The 24961-nt window shown below is 33.0% G+C and overlaps 1 protein-coding gene across 4 annotated transcripts in view; it reads left to right on the forward strand.

Moving 5' to 3' along the window:
• LOC143246100 (uncharacterized) overlaps positions 1 to 22040 on the forward strand; it is a 29803-nt gene extending 7763 nt beyond the window's left edge. For 3 of the 4 annotated variants that reach the window (XM_076492318.1, XM_076492332.1, XM_076492333.1), the window contains exons 7-11: positions 16217 to 16492; positions 19704 to 19826; positions 20453 to 20594; positions 21129 to 21221; positions 21564 to 22040. In XM_076492318.1, coding sequence (XP_076348433.1) covers positions 16217 to 16492; positions 19704 to 19826; positions 20453 to 20594; positions 21129 to 21221; positions 21564 to 21742 — 813 coding nt within the window. In that variant the 3' untranslated portion in view covers positions 21743 to 22040. The remainder of the gene's footprint in view (positions 1 to 16216; positions 16493 to 19703; positions 19827 to 20452; positions 20595 to 21128; positions 21222 to 21563) is intronic. The other variant, XM_076492327.1, reaches the window with a different exon arrangement.
• Positions 22041 to 24961: the final 2921 nt, after the last annotated feature.

A 24961-nucleotide genomic window follows, 5' to 3' on the forward strand; every position in this document is an offset into this window, starting at 1 on the left:
CACTTTATAACGCCTCCACGGCTGAAAGGAAGAACATGTTTGGTGTGACGGTGATTTGAACCCGCGACCCTCCGATTACTTGTCGTGTGCCTTAACGACTTGGCAATGCTAAACCTTGCATAAAATATACTAGAAATAATTATTCACGACATTTATCTACGTTAAAATACACTTTTATCTGTGTACTTTTGGCCCCCTTTGGGGATCTTCATTGGCAAAAATGTGCTGAACGATAAACATTCCTTAATTGTGGATCTCCGTTTTAAAATGCCCCTAGTGGCACAAAGGAATATCTGCGGAATCACACCTCCTAAGACCGGGTTTAGATACCCGTGATAGGCAGAACGCTGACAGCCCACAGTGTAGCTTTGTGCTTAATTCTAAACACAACAAACCAATAAACCACTTTAAAATAGGTATCTAAGTAACAGTCATAACAGTACCTGACATTTGGTATTAAAGTTATCAAATACACAGAATTGTGATGAAAATACAGTATAAATTTTAAGTATTATGTAGAGTAAAAAAGATATTTTTTCATATTTCAAATAATTAAATGTGAAATTAAATTTTTAATTTTATCTCGAAATCACATACATTCTGTGTTTTTGTAAGTTTCTAAATACTCTCTTTGATTTCAAGTCACAAAGTAAGCTGAATAATTTGGCTAGCTGAGAGATGTTTAATTATACTAATTAAATGAAGGACTGAGCAATACTTTGTACGAAGTTTTTAAAACATCTGTTGTTACAAAAACTTATTGTTTCATATAAAAATTTCTTATTCGTAAAATACGTAAAAATAGTTTGTCTTAATGTTAAGTATCATCATCTTTACGCATTGTACATGTATTTTTGCATGATCTTTTTGTTTAAAAAAAAATCGACCCTCCGTCAAGGTAATACCCAGGTAACTCTGGGTAAAGACGGTTATTCCAAGAATAATTTACAGAACACTTACAGTCTAATGGAACAAACTCATAACGTTACATTGAAATATCTCTCTAGTAATTTTTTGCTCGTTTCGTTCATTTATTGTAGATTACTCTAATAGCTTTTATCGATTTATATATTTGCTTTATAGTATACGCCCTTAACATCAGAATCCTTAAACAGTTTATAAATAACTGTTATATTGTTTTCACTTGTAGAACTACATCAAGAATTAATGCAATTGTGCTTAAGTTCGACTAAAGTTGTCACGTGTGTTACGACACACTGGTTATACACGTACAACAAACGATAAAAAAAATTACACCAACCTGTCCTTTATAGATAACGTCTGTGGGAAAAAAACAAAAAACTAAATGAGCCCGTGAACGTTATTTCATAGGTTTCTTTAATCATATGATTTCTGAAGTAACTGAAACAAAATCAACTAGATATACGTAATGATGGGCTCTAAATGAAGGAAATAAAATACACTGGATTCAACTGTGATGACGTAACAATACACTCTGACTGACGGTTTCTCGTCTCAATCCAAATTTGTTGTACGTTTTGTTTGCAACTCACTAAACTCACAAATATTTCTCTGTTTGATAAAGTCTAACCAGAATAACTGAAAGAAAGAAACTTTTTGCTAAAAGCATGAAACCTCATCGAGAAACGTTCCTAAATGGATGTGTATCATCAACAATTTAATTGTATTTACATCAAAATAATAATATAAGTACGTAAGTACTTAAGACATGTTTTTTTTCACTTTTGTTAAGATGCAAAGAGTATAAAATGAGCTATTAGAACCGTACCAACCTCAAGCATCAAACCTAGCTTTGTAGTTGTATAATCCTAAAGTTTACTGCATTGTTTCTAGAGGGACCCGGCATGGCCAAACGTGTTAGGGCGTTAGACTCATAATCTGATGGGGCGCGGGTTTGCATCCACGTCGTGCCAAACATGCTCGCCCTTTCAGCCGTGGGAGCGATATAAATGTTACGGTATTTTGGTAATTTCTGTAATGAAAACTTAGCGCTCAAATAATCTGGGGGCCTGGCATGGCCTAGCGCGTTAAGGCGTGCGCTTCGTAATCTGAGGGTCGCGGGTTTGCGCCCGAGTCGCGCCAAAACATGCTCGCCCCCACGGCTGGGAGGGCGTTATAATATGACGGTGAATCCCACTATTCGTTGGTAAAAGAGTAGCCCAAGAGTTGGCGGTGGGTGGTGATGACTAGCTGCCTTCCCTCTAGTTTTACACTGTCAAATTAGGGACGGCTAGCACAGATAGCCCTCGAGTAGCTTTGTGCGAAATTCAAAAACAAACAAACATTATTTCTGGAGACAGTTGTGTTATATTTATATGTTACAGAACATTACCTAGTTAACTTTTAATAAAGCCATTTTAATATAAAAATAGAAATTTTCATTAATTAGAACTTCTCAAAAGTAGGAAAGAATCTGGTATGTTTGGAAGGGTTATTAACTCAGCTCTAAGGGAAGTTTTAAACCAGGACTAGATAGTTGTGTGGACAAAAATAAACTAAATGAAACAAAACTGAGATGTGAAGGAAAGTTTAGCTTAGAAAACTGTATAAAGTTGTTATAAGAATAGGCTTAATTGTTATCATTTTAATGCTTGGAGTATCAGAAGTAAAATACAAGATTTTAAAGCACTTACAAGAATAGAAGATTTTCATATAATGGGAATAACTGAAACATGATTAAATGTAGATGATTTTGATGACAGAAATTTCCTTGAAATACATGGTTATACGTTATGTGATAAGTACAGAGTAGTAAAGACAGGGGGAGGAGTGGCTTGATATGTAAAGTGCGAGTTACATTCTTTTGAACTTGAGAATATTAAGTACCATAGCAGAGAGATTTAATCCAGTTGGGTTTCTGTTGAGGAAAAATACTCTTAGTAGGAATTTGTTACAGACCTCCAAATCATATTGATTAAATTATTTATAAACTTTACAGGAAATTAAGATTTCATTTGTTAATGAACTGATAGTTATGGGTGATTTTAATTTTAGACATCATGATTGGTCAATGCTTGCAACCGAGTTTTTAGGAAACACTGATCAAATGTGGACAGTTTTTAAAGAAAAAATTCAAGACTCAAAACAAATGTATTATTGACAGAAGGAAAAGGAAAACTGCAATTAAAAACCAGATTAGCTCACAAAGGGTGTAAGAGATAAAATTAAATAAAGGAACAATAACTTTAAGAACATAAAACTGACTGGTATTATAGAAGATCAAGAAAGTTGATCAAACAGGAAATTAGGACATTTAAAAGGATGTATGGAAAATATTTGGTGGAAAACTTAAAAATTAACAGTAAGAATTTTTTGGAGTACATTTGGGGTAAACAAACTGTTAGGATGGGGATACGACTCTTAAGTGATAACAAAAAAAGGCTTGTATCTGATGATTATGAAATAAATATGTTATTAAATTCTGCTTTTTTAGTTTTTACTAATGAAGACATAAGCAGTATTTCTCATCTTTAGTAATAGCATATGAAAACAAAGTTAAACATGACAATTGCATAAATGTTGAGCTTGTTAAAAGGAAGTCGAGAAATTTAAAGAATGATAAGTCTCTTTTACCAGATAATATTTCCCTGAGAGTTTTAAAGGAGGTTAAGTACTGGATATATGAATCACTTGCCACAATTTTTGGTAAGTCGCTCCCTGAATTTTAAACAAGTATCAATAGTTTGGAAATTAGCTAACGTCATTACAATCTTCTGGGAAGATAATAGAAGTTATCCAGTAGTTATAGGCCTATTGGTCCTACATCAGTTGTGGGAAAAGTGTTGGAAAGTATGATAAAGGATACTTTGCAAAATAATGTAACAAAGTTTATAATTTTATCGGATGGTCAATATGGTTTTTACGAACAGAAAATATTGCCTTACAAATTTTCTGATGTGTTTTGAAAATATTATTGTTTATGTAAATGAGAATAAGGGTATTTGCATTTTCAGAAAACATTTGAAAAAGTGCCACATAAAAAGCTTGTAAAGAAACCCATCTCTATAGATGTATGGTTAAGAATTTGGTGCAATAGTAACTTGATACTATTTTATGTAACCCATTGAATGGTGGACAGGTACTAAGAGTTGGCTAATGTTACTCCTCTTTTCAAGGAAGATGACAAAAATTGACACAGTAATTATAGGGCTATTAGTATTACATAAGTTGTGGGAAAAGAAAGTTGTAGATAGTCTGATAAAAATGCTTTGTAAAGTTACTGAACAAAATTTAGAATTTTATTTGATTGTCAACATGGTTTTACTAAGGGAAAATCTTGCCTTACAAATTTTTTGACATTATTTAAGAGGTCACTGCTTATGTAGATGAGAGTAAGGGTGTAGATTTGGTGTATCTGGGATTTCAAAAAGTTCTTGGTAAGTTGTTACATAAAAGGCTATTAAAGAAAATTATATCTTTTGCAATGGAAGATAAATTTGCTAATTGTTATAAATGGAGTTAAGTCAAACAGGATTAACGTTACAAGTGGTGTACCTCAGGGCTCAGTCTCAGGACCTTTTTTTATTTACGAAGGTGAAGGAATGTTGAGCAAATTACTCAATTTTGCTGAAGATATCAGAGTCTTGGGTGTTGCTACCTGTTAAGAGGATGCTACTGCCTTACAAAGGCATTTAAATTATTTAGTGAGTTGGGAAAATAAATGGGAGATGGGTTTTAATTATGATAAATGCATGATATCGCACTTGGGTTGCCATAATTCGAATTATAGATGTTATTTAGATAAGAATAACATTAACAGTGTCATGAAAGAAAAAAATAAAGGATATAGGTATAATAGTTGATCAGTCTCTTATGCCGTCCAAGCAGTCTGATGTTGCTAGCAGCAGGACGAATACGGTTTTATGTGTTATCTACAGAAATATTTAATACAAGTCTAAAGAGGCTATAATTTAATTGTATACGTCACTGGCTAGGCCACATTTGAAATATTATGTTCAGTCTTGGACGTTTTACTTTAGGAGAAACATGGAATTTTTGGAAAGTGTACAGAGGAGGGTTACTAGTTTGGTACCAAGGATGGAGAGATTATCACATGATGAAAAATTAAAATCCATAAAATTGTATTAAATTAGTTCCAATTGATAAAAGAAAATCTAGAAGTGGATCTGATGAAACCGTTTAAGATTGTAAAAGGAATTTATAACGTTGATGCATCAACAATTTTCATACTTAATAGCGAAAATTAAATAATTAGTGAGCAAAAATGTAGATTTAGGTAAGGTGGAAGCCATCTTTAACTGAGACAATTTTATTTTTCAAATGGAGTGGAACGGGTTTCTTTCCGATGCCGTGGATTTGAGCGAGGTTTGGAAAAAGCTTGCTAAATATGTGAATGATAAGGGCTGGCTTCAATTTTTTTAATAACTTTAATTTATCTTAGAGGACAGCCGAATTTGACCAACATTATTTTATTATGTTAATAGTTCACAACTTTGAAGTTATTCTAACTTTTAATAAAGCACTTTAATGTCAAAGCTTATAAATTTTTTATAATTTAAAGCTTATCGAATTAAGAGTCCACCTACTTTCAACAATGTTTTTATATGCATAAATATATATACATATATTATAAATCAATAAAACTAATATTCATTAAAATATTCAATATACTCTCTTCCATTACCTTCATCATCAGAAACACACGCGCTCACACACACACAAACGATTAAATTATTGTTAAGTAGCTACTTTTTCACGTTGTAATTGTAATATCATAAAATACACTTTATTTTTAAGAGCATTCAGTTTTCGGATTTCGGAATTTGAAATATGGTCACATATTGAAACCACATAAAGACATTTACAAGTTATCATTCGCTATCACAACGAACAAATATAGATGAGTAAGTTGTGGCTGGTCAAGGAGAGAAGTTTCTACATGTTTTTGTCGTTTTTATTCTAACTCTTGATTAACTAAGAACGTTGAGACTGTTATAGAATTACTATCACATCACAGTAACAATAGCTATGTTTTTTTCTTCCAGTCGATCATAAGAATGCTTACTCGAATTGGGTTGATAATGTTCAATATCATTTCTATTTAAAAGTAAAATTAGCATTAATATGTTATGATTTATAATACAGGATCAGTCAGTAATGACGTTAGTTTTGTTTCAGTGTCACAGTAGTCAAGGGACAGTAGAGGAATCGTATTCATTCAGCCAGTTTTTTCTTATAAACAGTTTGTTTTTGTTTTTTGTTTGTTTTTTGAATTTCGCGCAAAGCTATTCGATGGCTATCTGCGCTAGCCGTCCCTAATTTAGCAGTGTAAGACTAGAGGGAGGGCAGCTAGTCATCACTACCCATCGCCAACTCATGGGCTACTCTTTTATTGACGAATAGTGGGATTAACCGTCACTTTATAACGCCCCACGGCTGAAAGGGCGAGCATGCTTGGTGCTACTGGGATGCGAACCCGCAACCCGCGAGTCACACGCCTTAACCCACCTGGCCATGCCGGGCCCCTTATAAACAGAGATAATTACCAGCACATCACGTGTTAACATTACAGAAATTGTTAAGTGATATCCCAAACATAACTAGGCGAATAATGGTTTGGTTCAGTTTTGTTTTTAATTAAGCACAAAACTATACAATGGGCTATTTGTACTCTGCTCACCACGGGTATTAAAACCCAGTTTCTTGCGTAGTAAGTCCACAGACATATCGCTGTGCTACTAAAGGACAATTTAGCTCAGAAATTGATGCTAAATGTTTTATTTTTAAAGATAAAGAATGTTTAAGAAGTTATTTAACGAATTAAAAATTTATTTCAGTTTCTACGTGTTTTCCTTAATGATCATAGAAACACAATTGTTTTTATAAGATTTATGTTTTACATACGTTCTCTAAATGGTAAGCGTTACGCTTACACACTTACAACAGTAAAATCTGGAGCTCGATTCTGCGCAGTGAAGAGAACATAATTAGTCCATTGTTTGACAATGCGCTGTATCAAAAACTAAATAAATTCTTACCGAACATTGAAAATACGGAGATTATCTGATGAGTGCTAGAATTTGGAACAACGTACAACAAAATGAAATCATTTTATAGTTTGAAGTACACATAGTTATAAAACTATACACACGTTCCAAATGTGATAAACATCACTTACATAATATCATATAATTGACGTTATGTGATCTAATTTAGGAAATAATGATATTTTTGGATACATTTAACAACGAGTGAATGACGTGAATCACTTTCATTAGAAACAGAATAAAGTTAGTATTTCTATGACTTCAACATAATTTTGAACGAACTAAGTGTATCGCTTACGTGTTAGTATTCATACGTTGAACTGAAAGCCCTTAGTGTACTGTAATTATGAACAGCTTTTAACGCGTTAATAAAATCTGTTGCCGAGGGTGTTGTTTCATCGTGGGTAGTGACATTAATTGGTCGTTTTTTTTTTATTCGTATCTTCTTAACCAAGTTGATTAAACTATTAAATTCTACAATTGACCAAATTGACGAATTAGCTCTAAGGAATGTAATCATATTTTTATCAGTTGTCTCGTCAAATTAATATTAAGCCAGTGGTTAAGACTAGTTAATTACTGTGGTTGATTATACATTAATCAAATATGTATATACTATCGTTTTACCATATTTGTTGGTAAGTTTATTGAAACTTCACCAGTTTAGAAGTACTAAGATAACATAAAATTACAATTTATTAAACGGAAAATCAAAGCGTTTACAAATCTTTTGACAAGGGTTGTTATTTTTTAGACATTATAATGTCTGCAAATGTATATTCGAGGACTGATATTTTCTAAACATCTGAATGTCTAGAAATTTATTTAAGAGGATTGGTATTTTCTATGCATTTTAATGTCTACAACTCCGTTGATGAGGGTTGATATTTTTCAAACATCATAATGTCTATAAATATATTCATTACGTTTGATATTTTCCTAAATCGTTCTAACTCAGAAAAGTGAAGCTGCGAAAAAATGAAATTATTTCGTGTTACAACAATAAATTTACTTGGTGAAATTCTTTTTAAATTTACAATAACTTTCTTAAACCTGTGTGATTTCAGAAATTTTTTTTTCAGAAACTCAACACTTTTGAGTTTTTATTTTTCTCTCCCGAAAACAGCCATTTGTTATTTAATGTAGTTACTTGAAACTGAATTCAAATTTAATAAAACCTGTCTAAGGCGGAATCGCACGGGACGGAATAAAAATTCCGGCTTAAGCAGGTTTTTCCGGCTCAGACAGTGAACATTAATTATATATAATGCTTTAGAGAAACGTTATATTTGCTTGACTCAAGGGAAGTAAGATGTTTTGAACAATGTTATTATTCTGTTTATGCTATATTTATTAGAATAAGAATATACATTCAAAATATACATAAGTACACAAAATCTTAAATTTACTTGAAAAAGTGTCCAGTTTCAACAGTTTCATTTTTTTAATGGGCTTTCTCATGCGATTGAAAGAGAACACAAATTCTACGACTTTTTCATGAAGTTCATTTCTTCCCTTCATTTTTGCATACAATTTGAGAGCGATAATAAAATTTAACACTTGCGATGAAGTAGGAATTTCTAGGACTCCCGCTAGTACAGCGGTACGTTTCCGGATTTACAACGCTAAAATCAGGGGTTCAATTCCCCGTGGTGGGCTGAGCAGATTACCCCCCCCCCTGTGGCTTTGCTATAAGAAAAACTTATGCCCCCCCGCTAGTACAGCGGTATGTCTACGGATTTACAACGCTAAAATCAGGGGTTCGATTCCCCTCGGTGGGCTCAGCAGATAGCCCAATGTGGCTTTGCTATAAAAAAACACACACAGGAATTTCTATTTCCTCACTATCTTTTCCATTTTATTCATCTTCTGAATATCTTATACTGTTACCATCTTGCGATTCTATTATACATTTTAAATCAATTTTATCAGTTTCTATCAAAATATTCCTGTCACCGTTCTCAGCCCCCCGCTAGTACAGCGGTATGTCTCCGGATTTACAACGCTAAAATCAGGGGTTCGATTCCCCTCAGTGGGCTGAGCAGATAGCCCTTTGTGGCTTTGCTATAGGAAAAACACACACACACACACACACACAACGTTCTCAGAATCATCTAACTCAATCTTTCCAATCAGAGGTTGGATTTCACGAGAATCGTCATAACAAACAACTTCTCCACAATCTCCGCCATTATCAAAAATAAAACAACAGTTTCGAAAGCACTTTATTACACATTCATCTTTTAAGCATTTGATTGAATGACTTAAAAATTCAATTGCATCTAACACGTAAATTTTCATGGTCATTTCAGATGCTCTCTTACAGTCGTCCATGTTTGCAATAATATGCTGAAGCATCAGTTTTCTTTATTTCAATTTTATACACTGTATAATTCCATTATCTAGTGGCTGTAGAACTGATGTTGTACATGGAGGTAGAAAGACTAAACGAACATATGATGAACTTTTGGTGATAAGTTGCATTATCTAGGAAAAGTAGAATATTCATATTTTTGTTCCATTTTCTGTTTAATTTGTTCAAAAATTTCTTGAATATAACACTTGTTATTCACTCTTCATTATTCTTTATCCATTCCGCAGGAAGTTGATTCTTCCTTAAGTTTTTGAAAGAGCACGGATTTTCACTTTTACCGATGGTTTATCCAGTTTTCCATCAGTAAATGCAACCAAAAATGTGTGTTTTCTTATAGCAAAGCCACATCGGCCTATCTGCTAAGCCCACCAAGGGGAATCGAACCCTAACTTTAGCGTTGTAAATCCGTAGACCTACCGCTCTACTAGCCAGAGACGACCAAAAGTACAGTCAATCGTTTTTTCGCACTGCAACCTCCTAAATAATGAAGGCAGAAAAAAGAACAGAATATATTTAACCAATACTTACTGTAACAAAATGTCCGAGAATTTATTAATATTTAAACAAATTATTAATTAAACAAGAATTTATTAATATTTAAAGAAATTATTAAATAAATAAGAAATTAATATTCAATCAAAAACATTTTTCCGCCTTACTCAGGTTCTAATACTATTTGTTGATAGATGAGGTAGGTAAAAGATAGTTTTCCATCCACGTTACGCAGGTTTTATAAGAAAAATATTAAGATAATGCTGCGAAATTTTGATATTTTCCGGCTGGTACAGGTTTCCGTTTTATATACAAGTTGTCCCTCGCTAGTACAGCGGTATATCTACGGATTTACAACGCTAAAATCAGGGGTTCGATTCCCCTCCGTGGGCTCAGCAGATAGCCCGATGTGGCTTTGCTATAAGAAAAACACACACATATATACAATTTCCGGCTTAGACAGGTTTCACTGTAGTTTACCTGAAAGTGATTTTCATGTTATATACTAAAATACTAATTTTGCTTTACAGTTTTACATTTAATTTGCACAATCTTATGAACCTCATAAATAAATGTGAAAAAAATTAAGGTAAATGTTTAAAATTTATTCACCATTTTCTTTACAAATCATTAACTTTATCTATTATCATCAACATGCAGTGTACTGAATTGTTTAAAATTATGAAACAGAAATACGTATATATTTTAAACTTTTTTATTGAACTTATATATATATATATATATATTTTAATGTTTCATTTTATTCTCCTGTTTTTCTTCGAGTCAACAAAATCAATCAGTGTCTGTAGGCTATCTAACTTTTAATTTCCATTATTAGTTTTAAACCTATGGCATAATGTTTTTACACTCATAAGTTTGTTAAACCTGTTTTAGCAATTTAAGGCACAGGATAGTCTTAAAAATAACTTAAACCTTGAAATATAAACAATAAAACACAAATAATACATAATTAAGTAAAATATAAAACTTTAAACCTAACTGTCTCTTCAACTAATACGTATAAGGTGAGAGAAAAGTTCCAAGTGTTACTGACTACATTACATCATCACAATATATTTCAAAGCGGATACGTACCAGATGGTTTCTATTACAGTAACGACATTCAACAGGAAAACCTACCCTTTTTATTGTTTATAAACATGTCATTCAACTTAAAACAGTTGCTGAGCAACCCAGCTTTTTCTTTGCAAGTGGGAGTGAAATAATTTGAATTAAAAATATCTTTAACAATTTATTTTCGAGGCGAGTTCTAGGAATTTCTCTGTATATTTAAATTATTAAACGAAAAAGTTTTTAACTTACTTCGTCGTTTGTTTATATAATAAAATCTACAGTTCAGTTGCTATAGCAAGTCAAACATCAAGTTTTAATTATTGTTTAGCTATTTATTATAAAACAAAGGTGTAAAAACTTAAATAATACGACTGAATCATAAAACACTAATTTGATAAAAATACACTGAGAGCAAACTGATTTAATTAAAGTTGATGTGGCCTGGAATGGCCAGGTGGATTAAGGCTTTTTCTCGTAATCTGAGGGTCGTGGGTTCGCCTCCCCGTCGCACCAAACATGCTCACTCTTTCAGCCGTGGGGGCGTTATAATGTGACGGTCAGTCCCACTATTCGTTGGTAAAAGAGTAGCCCAAAGGCTGGCAGTGGGTAGTGAAGACTAACTGCCTTCCCTCTAGTCTTACACTGCTAAATTAGGGACGGCTAGCGCAGATAGCCCTCGAGTAGCTTTGCGCGAAATTAAAAACAAACAAAATTAAATCTAAATATAGCTCACTAACACTTTGTGACATGCTCAGAAAGGGATTTTAAAATCTTACCAGAAATAATAAGGTTACGATCTGAGATAATAATACAGTGATCAATATTAGAGCTGTCAAATATGAAAAGATAGAAAAGTAATCAGATTACTGGGACATTTTGGAAAAAAAAACTAGTAACAATTGTTATACCAAAAACAACAGATATAATTCTGGTAACTTCTACTCCATTACTTGTTAAGCTGTATTAACAAATTTATGGGAAAATATGCTCAATTGACTTTTACATTTCTGTAAAGCAAATTTCCGAAATACGTAAAACAAACAAATAGACCATCTCACAAGATTAACGATCAAACCACCATAGGAGTATTATTAGAAGTCAATAAAGCTTTTGACAATGTATGGCACAATGCTATCAAGTATAAGCTGAAACTTGAATATTAATGAGACCATATTCAGATGGATGTCAAACTTCCTTTCCGATAGGAAAGCCTAAGTCAAAGTAACTGACAATCTTTCCAAATAATTTAATATTACCTTAAGGACTAATTATTTCATCACTCCTATACATAATTTTGGTAAATAATATCCCTTTTCCAATTTAACATCTCACTCTCAATACGCTGATGGCCTAGCTGTCTGGAGCATATTTAGAAACTCACTAACTACGAAGGAAAGAATTTTAAAATTATTAAACATAATTCTAGACTGGTGCAAAAATAACGAGTTATATTTAGTCCAATAAAAACACAAGCAGTCGCCTTTTTCAAAGAACTAAGTTTAATTAGTAAACATATGAGTTATATCAGAGTCATTGTCGTCAAACATACCGGTTGCACGTGAGACATATCTCTAAAAAAAATACAAAACACTTATACGCCCTTATAGAATACGTCTGTCGAATAATGTTGAACATGCCTGAAAATAAAATTAAAACTACAACTGCGACAAAACAGAGCAACCAAATTAGCTCTAAGGAAGTCGTATTCACTCCTGTAAAATACTTACACATAGTTGTCAACTTCACTACTTTATGAAATAAACTTGCCTACAAATACTACAATAAAGCGGAGAAAGAAACACACTTACAGGTACACTGCATACAATTAGAAGCGCTCCCTCAATCACACATCTCTGTACAATCTGTAATGCAAACAAAAGAGCAACCAAACACCCACAACTGTTGAATTTCATGTATCGTACCATGTCGTGTGGTTTTTAAATATCGTGTTTCTTTCAAGAGGCACGGAACAGGTAATATAGATTATTTAGCGTCTGTCCTGTGAAAGTGGGTTTCCTCTGGATGCTTCTGTTACCCATCACAATTAAATGCTCCTAGTTATTGGAACCGAAGGTCTTAGCCCCTCTGAAAAGGGTATTTATCTCTAGATGATTTATTTCTCGAAAATGATAATGATAACACAAACTGATCCTTTTATTTTAAATCTTTAAAAGTAATACACACAGAAACTGGATATTTTGGTAATAGTCTGTGTGTCTTCTCGTTCATCGCTGAACTAGGCCTTCAACTGGAATGAAACCACCGACCACGAAGAAGAAAAACCCCTTTAGTGCCAAGACCTTCTCTGACTTATTTCACAACTTTCTGCAAATATTATTACAAGAAAAACGTCATGACACAAAAAACAACCACAATTCGAAAAACTTTCCCACGCACGTGGTTTAAGGTAAACGATTATTCCTGAACCCCCTGATGAGAAGAGCAAACAATTTTCATGTTTTTCTCTTCCTTCAAACACAATTTCTGTTGTTTGTCTCTTTCATCAAATTACTGACGTCGATTTTAGACCCAGCTGTTTTAGAATAATGATGATGATAGAGTTTTTATTATCTGTGGTGTTTTGAGTAAGTTTTATTTTACCATAGAATAACCTTAATTAATTTAATAATATGAACAATATTATGACTTTTCGTTTTTAATTGTTTCAAGTCATGTTTAAATTTTAACAGCAATAGTGTAGAGCTGAGTTTAGGATAAAGGAGTGAAAATTATAATGATGTCCTCTTATGCTTTCCTTCACAATGAGCTATCAAAGTTATTATTTAAAATCGTAATAGCGTTTATTGATTAATTAGAAGTTCAGAAACTCGTATTTAATGTACACTATTTAAATCAGATTGTTGGTTGAGAGGTTAGCACACAAGAACTCCTGAAAAAGCTGTAATGTTTTTAAATTAGACTCAAAACCCAAAACAGAAGAATAGTCAATTTTTCGAAATCACTTGTCTAGTTTGGGGACATTTAAAGCATCAGTTTATGCAAATTCAGTAAAGTTTCAGCTAATGTAAAAAGAACAACAAACAAACAATAAACTTCACTTTATACAATTTAGGACACTATTCCCTCACGACCGACCAATGTTCATAAGTACAGTTTAAAAAGTTACCTAGTTTAATAACACGAATCAGTCAAGGAGGTAGTGAAGGATGGGATTCCATAAAAATATATTTTTTGTATGGTAATTTTCGTTGACTTTGAAAAATAGATTTTCTGCTCACACTTTTGTTAATTTCAATACATGGCCCGGCATAGCCAGGTGGGTTAAGGCTTTCGACTTGTAATCTGAGGGTCGCGAGTTCGAATCCCCGTCGCACCAAACGTATTCGCTCTTTTCGCCGTCAATCTCACTATTCGTTGGTAAAAGAATAGCCCAAGAGTTGGTGGTGGGTGGTGATGACAAGCTGCCTTTCCTCTAGTCTTACACTGCTAAATTAAGGATGGCTAGCGCAGATAGCCCTTGAGTAGCTCTGCGCGAAATTCAAAAACAAACAAATTTCAATAAGTCCATAATTTCGACTACTGGAATTTTGTATTCTAATAATTCAATGTCAAAACTTCTCATCGCGTCTTCAAATACAGTTTAGTAAATAAAGATATTTTTAACTGACATAAGTACATCTTCCTTTTCTAATTTTATGTTTTTGATTTCCTCTACAAATTTAAAATTTTTGACTGTATGTTTGTTCTTATCTCTCAAGAAAGAATACTTTCGTGTTATAAACTTGGCAGTTTCATAAGATGATGGTCCTATACTGTGATTATATTTATGTGTTTTTGGTATTGTATAAATCCTTGGTACTAAAGATTTCTTTCCGTGTTTTTATAGTTCGGTTTGATTTACTAAAAAAATCATAGCATTATATTCTAATAATTTTTACGTCATTACGACTTCTTACTTTAGTTAACTCGGTTATAATTTCTACCTCACTATAATTTATTAATATTACTATAAGAGCGCAGATGGCCCTCGTGTAGCGTTGCGCAAAATTCAAAACAAAACAAATCATATGCATATTCAAAGCCTTTTTCTTACACTTTCTGTTGCTTTGTAATTAGCGTTACATCTGAATTCCTCACTACTTTGGGATTTTATGGAATATTCTTGTATTTTTAGTACTGTTTTTAACTTACTGTGATCTCCTTTTTTTTATATCAACATTTTAAATTTCTGAATCCATGTTGAGTTTCACATTCTGCACTAACTTTAACGCACATTTCCGATAAGTAGGTCAATGCTTGATGCACTTCCACCAAGAAATCGACCTTCAATTTTTCCTCCTATTTTTTACACAGTGTACGTCAGCACGCTGGTCGTACACTGATTGGTTGACGCACCATACACACGTACATAGTGTACATAGCCTAAGAGCTTGGACGAAAGTGAACTCACAAGTTCGAGGTTTTCTGTTTGGCGGTTTGAGGTAATTTCGTTACATTATATTTAACTCAGAACAAAGCATGCACATTTAACATAATTTAAAAATTCTATTAGTTCAGTCTTTATTAAATGAACAAAAAGATAATTTTCATTTTCAATGTACATTCACATTAAGTTAGAAAAGCTTGTTTTATTCACTTGTAGTTTTTGTTTTGCTCTGAAAGGTTATCCCAGGTTTTCATCACGTTGGTATATGTAGTTTTTACTGCCGCTGTGTACCTGTAGCTACGCTGCTCTCTCGAAGAAAGAGTACAGGAGTAAAACGTTGTGCAATAAAACAGTTGCTTAAGTAGGAAGCTTTGAAAAAAATCCCACTATTCGTTGTAGCTTGGCGGTAATAGCTATCCAAATAGTCTTTTGTGCTAAATTCCAAAACAAACAAAAAATAATTATCCAAATGTCTTTTTTACAAAAATACTATGATTAATAAACGAAATAAAATTCAAATCAATAATCTAGTCTTGTGTCAACCTTGCTGATATATTTTACTCAAGATAAGTTACAGTGTAGAGAGAAATAGGGTATTACCAAGATCACGTATAGTTACATACATACGTTTTGTAAATTAGTTGAATTACAATGGTTTATTTAGTCGTTAAGTTAGTATTTGTACTTCTAAAGATTTTCTTCATAATGTTAATGTGTTTGTTAAGAAAAATGTCATCTGTGAACTTTATGTTTGGTAGATACATATGTTTTTTGAGCCTAACAACAGTTGAAGTATAAAAAATAACTTGTACGTTATAAAAACAACCTTGAAAGGTAGGTTTACTTATACAAACCTGGCGACGTAAAGGTTTTGTTATTATTTTCTTTGATTGAAAAAAGAAGAAAAAATCCGGTATGTCATCTAATGATAGCGGGAGTAAACCCCATACATCTGGAAAGAAACCTAATGAACACCGTCCAGGATGTCACGATGAAGATACAAATAACACAACCAGTGAGAGTCACCACTACCATGATCAGCATCATGACCACTGTCATGGTGATCATCATGACGACCAAGAATTTCATTGGTTGTATGATATAACTCAGAAAGGAACCATGACTCCAGAGGATTCGTGCAAGATGTATGACCAACATGCAGATGATTATGAGAAGGTGTGTTATTGGTAGTTATAGTTTCAGCTATAATATAGAAAGAGTTAGAAGATTTATTCCATTTAATTAGCTTATATAAGGTTAGACGATTTATGTTGTGTTTTGTGATTAACAAATTGTATCATTACATTGCTATGTATTAAATGTACTTACGTGGTATTCTCGAAAGTATTTTGTTTTAAGGGTAAATGAAACTAAACTTAAAAGTTTCCTGCTTTTGAAGTTAATATATCTTGCTGTGTTGTCGTCTACATGTTGGATAATTCTTCTCGTGATTCATGACATATATACGTTTTACTAACGTTACCACAATACAAACTGTAACGTTAAGCGCCCCTTATGTGACGTCATTTTAATGTCTACTGACCGAATGAGAGACAATACATTACAGTGATGCCTACAAATACCCTTCAACGTTTTTTCGGAGATATCAATCAAATGAAGTATTTTTGTACGCACTTGAACAGCAGAAGGGTATTACGCTGTATTGTGACCGAAAACACTGCCTTATTTCCTTCACATTTGCTCCCTAGTGGCTCAGCGTTAAAATTTAGGACACATACGATAAAACACCGGGTTTGACACCTGTGGTGAGTACTGAGCAGATAACTATATTGTACCTGTGTATTTACACTCAAGAAACTAAAGAAACCCTTATTTTTACAGTTTTTGACAGCAAATATGTTTATATTTATTGCAGGAACATTGCGTTCATAAAACAATTCACAAAAATATATTTTTTTACGTATCAATTTTCATACAGGTTTCAAACCTCTATATTATGTTTTTGACATGAACTTCTTTCCTTATTGACTACAGGTAAAAATATTTCTCTCACATGTTTCTTACTTTCTTATGTTATCTACGATTTACAACACTAAAATTAAGTTTTCGATTCCCTTCAGTGGGCTTAGCAAATAGCTCGATGTGGCTTTGCAATAAGAAAACACACATACAGTCACAATACTAAACAAAACACCCAAATACCACTCTCATGTACCACTAAAACTTTTACGAAGCTGTCTTCGAATGACATCTGGATGTCAGCAACTTATGACATCATTTAGCTAAAGGCTTACAGCTGGATTTTGGTAATTTCTGTAATGAAAACTTAGCGCTCAAATAATCTGGGGGCCTGGCATGGCCTAGCGCGTTAAGGCGTGCGCTTCGTAATCTGAGGGTCGCGGGTTTGCGCCCGAGTCGCGCCAAAACATGCTCGCCCCCACGGCTGGGAGGGCGTTATAATATGACGGTGAATCCCACTATTCGTTGGTAAAAGAGTAGCCCAAGAGTTGGCGGTGGGTGGTGATGACTAGCTGCCTTCCCTCTAGTCTTACACTGCTCAATTAGAAACGGCTAGCACAGATAACCCTCGAGTTGCTTTGTGCGAAATTCCAAAACAAACAAACAAACAAACAAATAATCTGTATTTTTATATTTTAAAATAAATTATTTACAATAGATTGTATACCCCAGCACTAGAAGTTTTCTAATACTTAGCATACATCTTGTTGTGAGACACTTTGGCTAGACTTTTAATTTGTGTTACAGATTTTTTTTTTGTATGATTATACTTGTTTTATAATGTAATAACTGTATGCTTCGGAAAATAATTAACAGACCCAAAACACGTATAAGGTGCTTAAAAGTAACGAAAGATAAAATATTAGTCTTGATTGTAAGAATGAAAAGATCAAATTCTATTACAGGATTTAAGCAATATTTTCTTTAAATATGTGTATGTGTATATGTCTTCTTATAACAAAGTCACATCGGGCTATCTGCTGAGCCCACCGAAGGGAATCGAACCCCTGATTTTAGCACAGTAAATCCGTAGACTTACCGCTGTCCCAGAGAGGGGCATATATGTGCATGTGTAGTTAAGTGTGTAGGCCCAGCATTGCTAGGTGATTAGGACGCTTGACTCGACTCGTAATCTGAAGGTCAAGGGTTCGAATCCCTGTCATACCAAACATGTTTGCCTTTTCAGCCGTGGGACTGTTATAATATAACAGTCAATCCGACTATTTATTGGTGGGATGACTACCTACCTTTACCCTTGTATTGCACTGCTAAATTAGGGACGGTTAGTGCAAATAGTTCTTGTGTAGCTTTGCGCGAAATTTAAAAACAAATGGACAATTTAGCTTTGTGTACAAATTAGAGACAACTGTAATTTAGAATTAAAACATGCGGAGATTTGTTTACTGTACGTATTTCAGAACGTCATAATTTCTGAAAGTAAACCACCATATAAAGCAGATTTAGAGATTATTTCTTTAGTATGCTGTATGATCACTCTTGAAATACTAACTGAATGAAATAGATCTAAGGTACTCAACATCTGATCGGGAATGTCCACATAGTTTACCAATTTTGATTTTGTCATCTGTGGTCCCAAATTCATTCAATATATATCCATAACTGCTTTGTCTCTTTCTTCATTAGAAATTGTGAATCGTAAATATTTTGTACTTGAATGCAGAACAGTCATGTTAACAACAGACCAAAGAACATTTTATATATGTTTTAATAAATGTGTAGAATGCTGTATGGTGTTGAACGTGTATATAATAGCCAAAGCATTATCACATATTAACCAAACATTCCACAGTTTTCAGAGACTAACCTATTGTTAGTTCTGACATTCGTACAACTCATTTTATTGAGTTACATTGAACCAAACAAGTGATTTGTAAGATATTTATATAAATAAGATATTATATTGTCATCATCACTGTAATTCATTATGGACATCTTTTGATATGGTTTGGTGGTTAAGAAGTTCTTGTTGTCGAATATTCTTGCTCTTTCAGTTACAGAGTAGTTGTAATATGACGGTGAATCCCACTATTTGTTTATACATTTTTATGAATAGGCCGTGAGTGTTATTGGCAAGCTGTCTTCCTTCTAGTCTATCACTGCTAAATTAGAAACAACTGACGTTGACAGCCATCGTGTAGTATTACAAGAAATTCAAATCAAACATCTTTTGTACAGGAGGATGGGGACAGTAGTTTTTAATTTATATACATAGTGTTTATCTATTTGACTCCATTTGTAAAATTTCGAAGCATTTCTATAATAATCTAACTAAACAGATAACGTAACAACGTTTTCTACAATGAATAACTGTTTAATATATCCTTAAGATCAAAATTTAGTTTACTGTTACGATAGTCAGAACACTAATTTTTTTTTTTTCTTTCAGCTAGTAAACAAATACGACTTTCATCATTTAAATTTTGCTGTGAATGATATGATGGAGGTCGTGAAAGACAAAAATAGTAGAATATTGGACATTGGGGCTGGGTCAGGAGCCAATGGAAAACTGGTATTTATACCGATTATTTTTGTTGTATTACAGTCGTTTTTACTTTTTACAGAAATAAGATTAACTATATAAAGTATTTGGTTTTTTGTAATATTGTATAATATTGTAAAATTATTATACAAATTTGACCAAAAAACAAAATATATTTATCTTAATTTTAGGATTTGGGTTTCATAACCAAAGAACAAACTTGAACTATTCAAAATCCTTTCTTTATAAACCTTACTATCTGGGTCCTACAATATTTTAATAGTTTTTTTTCTATTCTATACAATACAAGTAAAAACATACATTTTATTCTTACACGAAATTATATGTATACATGCATATGTACATTAATTTATAAATAATTGGCAGTTTTGATATGCTGAATGGGAAGTTTAATATAGAAATATGGACGCATCTAAAGCCAAATGGAAATTATGAATAGATAATAGTTTCAATGGAGAGGAAGAGAAAGTCTGAAAGACGTCAGACGGAGTTACTATTTTATAGACTTTTTAAAATAATTTTATTTAAATTAAAATCAGTATAACTACATATTCACTATATTTCTATGATATTGTTCAATTATTTTTGTAAGGATACAAATGTGTATTCAAATTTCCAACTTACGCTGCTTTCAGCTGAAACAACGTGGATACAGTAACATTGATGCCTTGGATGGAAGTAAAGAAATGCTGAAAATAGCCAGAACTAAAAATGTATACGATAATTTAATCCATCTTATTTTGAAGGATGGAGTCCGCATCCCTAATGTTGAAAATGGTATGTTCTAAAGTTATAATGTTTTAAAATATAACAATATAAGAATTCAGATCAATTGTATGCTTTGGAATTGTAGCATGCACAAAATTATTGTCGGGATTTGCTACACTGGAAATATAATTTTTGTTTCATTAGCACCTTTGTCTTTTAATCACTTAATACCATTCAAATGTTTTAGTAACAAACATACAAGTAATTGTTAAAAGCTATGTGATTATTATTATAAAGACATTCACATAGTCCCGTATACATATCTACTAATGTGTTTTGTTTTTTAGCCTTTTTAACGTGATACTTTTTGCACTATCTGTTAATTAAAAGTGTCTTATGTTAAGTGTGAAAACTAGCAAGAAGTGTAAATTTAATGTGTTGACTAGTTCTTAAACTTTACGGTTACCAATAGATTAAACCCTGGTGAACTTCTGTAATATCAGTTTAATGTGGTGTATTTTTTAGTATTTATTGATAGCATTATTATGTCTTCTATCATTAAGTGTGATAAGAAGATAACGAGACAACTTCTACATATTACAGACACCTACAGTGCTGTTGTAATGAGTGGAGTATTTTGTCCGAACCATTGTGACTCTGCAATTTTTCCTGAGTTGATTCGTGTTGTCAAACCAGGTAGGCCTAGATAATATTAGGTAGGCATAGTAGTCAGTATCTTTGTTGTTAGTTTATGTCATTTAAAAGCAATTAGAGATACTTTGCTTCATGTATATAAAATCAAATTTCCAAAACGTATTATAGCCTTTTAGAATTACACTTCTGTTTTCTCAGTGCTTCTAACAATACTTTTTTATTTCTAAGTGAAAACCTTTTGTAGAAGAGAACGAAGCCAAGTTCCCCCACATTAAGGAAGTTACGTTTAGTAATAAATATGATAGTTTTGTATTGTTCTGGTAGTTAACATACTCAGGTTAATTCGATATTTATGCATGTTGGTTTTGTTTATTCTTTTTTAAGGAGGGTACATTTGTTGGGATATTATTGTTGGTCAGGAAGTAGACCAGGAGAAGTTTAACGCTGATGTAGAGAAGCTGTGTAAAGAAGAAAAGTGGAAGATACTCAATAAAAAAGTACACGAAGGATACTGTGGTGAAGAAAAATCTACCACAGTAGTTACCATAATGGAAGTACTGTGAGATGTGAATTGTTTGCACCAGAGATATGCATAAACGTGTGATTTCCGCACAAAGTAAATACTTTAAAATTATTCCTGAATAAAGAAGATGCAAGTTAATAATGTAATTATTGTCATTAAACTACTTGTTGATATTTACACAGATCATATATTAAACATATTAGGTATAATTTACTTCATGCTGTAGAAAATAATTTCATTTATCTTATTTGTTTTACTTCTCTGGTTTGTTCTTCTGTTTGTTTTTCCATTATTGTATTGATTGACTGTTGAACGTATTAAATGACAATACTGCAACAGATTAGATACAGTCTCGATAATTAGTTAATTTTAAACACTCTGTTGGTTGAAACCAAATATAAATATATTAACACATAAAAAGGGAAATCTCCAGATATGTATATATGTAGAGAGGCAATAGACAAATGTGGAAACAGTTGGGTACGTGATAGGCAAAAATTATGTGCAATGCAGGGACTATCACACAGGAGTGGCTCTTCCATTATTTAAGCATATAACATTCCGGTATCATAGGACAATGTATAAAAATGCAAGAGAGGCCTGAATGCCTACAATAATAGCTTACATTGGTACAAGGAAATTCAGTGTCTTTGAAATAGGAATGATTGTTGGGGCACGTATATCTGGAGCTATCGTGACTAAGTCATTTCAACTTGCTAATATTTCACGAGCAACGGTGTATAAGGTATAATCAGCATAGAACAGCAAATGGCAACAGTGAACAGAAGTGCATACTTTAAAATCGTGATGTCTGTGCATCAATTTGAACTGTAACGCAGATCATTTTACCGCACATTTCATCTGAGAGAGAGAGAGAGCAACTACTTTCATGAGAAATGGTCCGCCGTAAATGTATACAGAATGGGGTACCATAGACGGTTTGCAGTGTAAAACCACTCATAAGTACCAAACAGTGTAAAAATGTGAAGTGGTCAGATGTAGCATCCTTCACCACGTTCTCAATAAATAGACCAGTGTAAAAATGTGAAGTGGTCAGATGTAGCATCCTTCACCACGTTCTCAATAAATAGACCAGTGTACGTGTAGTACCAAATAAAAATCTCTAGAGCCCTGAGTGCTTCGTTCCAATAGTGAAGAATTCTGGTCGATCCATAATGGTGTGGATCGTATTTTCTTGGCATGGTTTGGGTATACTCATATTCTTAGAATTAAAGGTTGATGCCAGTCGTTGATTAATGATACTGAGTCCTCGTTTTCACCCCATGTTGCAGCATTTCTGACCTTTGGAGAATAGTGTCTTTCAAGATGACAATTTCCCAGTCCACAGAGCACGAGTAATCAAATCGTCTAATGGTTTGAACAGCATGGCACTGACGTTTCCATATGTCAAGGCCTTTGTCACCATATCTGAATTCAATCGAACTTATATGGGATATTCTGGAACAACTTCTGAGACAACGTTTTCCATTTCCATCAATTAGGTATCAGCTGACTGACTTTCTCGTCAGTAAGTGTTGTAGTATTTCTCCTGCAGAATTTGAGATGTTGATAGACTCGATGGGACGACAACATGCAAGCCGTAATGAGAGCACGCTGTGATTCAACGCCCGAAAAAGTAACTTTACATTAGTGCTTCCATTTACTGGCTACAACCTGTATGAAAATTTGAGATAAAGCACAGAAATGTATGGGTAGTACGGCTGCATAGGTACGCGATTTAGAGTTATAGTCACACTGTTACCAATTTGAGGCTGGATCTTGTCAGACTTTAACGTTTTAACCACATTGTTTCAGTCCATCCTGTTAGCTGAGGCTTATTAACCTTCGATGGAATATTGATTCACTAGTGACATGAATTTGAAGATGTATTTGATCCACAGACTTACAACTTCCTAAATTTACTTCCTACCAGATTTGAATAATAATTATATTCAGTTAAAACACTGTCATTGCTACTTATACTTAATTTTTCCTAACTCTTTCTTTTTGGTTAAAGGTATAATTCATAAAACATTTTCAAGTTTCACTGTTAGCTTATACATGAACACAATGCAATATGGTAGACTACCGTACAGAATAACCGTGAAGTCAAATCCCTCTCATGTTCAAATGGAACTTAAGACGGTACTAAACTTCAGCTTAATTAGTACAAGTGTATGCATCAAATACATCTTCAAATTCATGTCAGATGAGAAACACTGGTGAATCAGTCTTTCATTGTTTATAAAGTAAAGTTAATCAAAGACTTAAGTTGTAACTGTTTATCAGCATGAAAACTTTGTATCTAGACTTTGAATGTTGATTATAAAATAAAGCAAAAATGTTTCCTTAAATCATTTCTTGATCAATGAAATCATAATAGCGCTAATAATATAGAAGGGTGTGTTGTCAGTCTGTATGTAGGGATGGCACTGATGACCTGTGTTAAAACAACATAAAAGTAATTTGAATTTCCTACTCTACAAGCCATCAGAAGCTAGAAACTGTTAGCTTTCTAAACGAGTCTCTCTGTATCTTGAGTATATGTCGCTTTTCAGCTATCCAGAGCGTCCTAAAGTCGTAATCCGGCAATTAGCCAAAATCGAGATTTCGTGTTTTTGTTCATTAACATCTTTCTTCAACAGGCCCAGAGCTTACCTAGTTCTAGCAGTAAGTGTAATTTTATCATCACTCGATACCGTAAAATACTCCTCAAAGTCTTTGACTATTTATTTTATTATTGTTTTATGCATTATTTAAAAAGAAGTAAAAATGTAATTCTAGTGTAAACAACATCTTGTCCGTCTTGATCAAAGTTAGTTTTCTAACATACATTTTTGTTTTTTCAGAAAGTATAAGTTCAGGATGAAGTAGAAAATGTAGAAGATTATATGACTGTAACGTGCAGAATACGTAATAATTTAAACACTACATTTGAGCACTATACAATGGGTTTTAGAGAGTTAACACCTATAATATGGATGAAGTGAAGGAGTAGCAAAGAAACATCAATACACAAACAGGCCATGTAAAGTTAGATATGAAGACATACTTGGTATAGACTCTCTATCTCTTAAATATATGTCACTTTTCAGCTAACCAGAGCATCCCAAAGTCAAAATATAGCAAATATCCAAAATGGAGATTTACTACTTCAATTCTTTATTATCCTTTATTGACGTTACTGGCTTCCTCACTGGCATAAAAAAACAGAATTTCTCATTGTACAATGTTACTCTATTGTAAAATAGGCATAAAA

This window comes from Tachypleus tridentatus, chromosome 1, assembly GCF_004210375.1.
Source record: "Tachypleus tridentatus isolate NWPU-2018 chromosome 1, ASM421037v1, whole genome shotgun sequence".
NCBI lineage: Eukaryota > Metazoa > Arthropoda > Merostomata > Xiphosura > Limulidae > Tachypleus > Tachypleus tridentatus.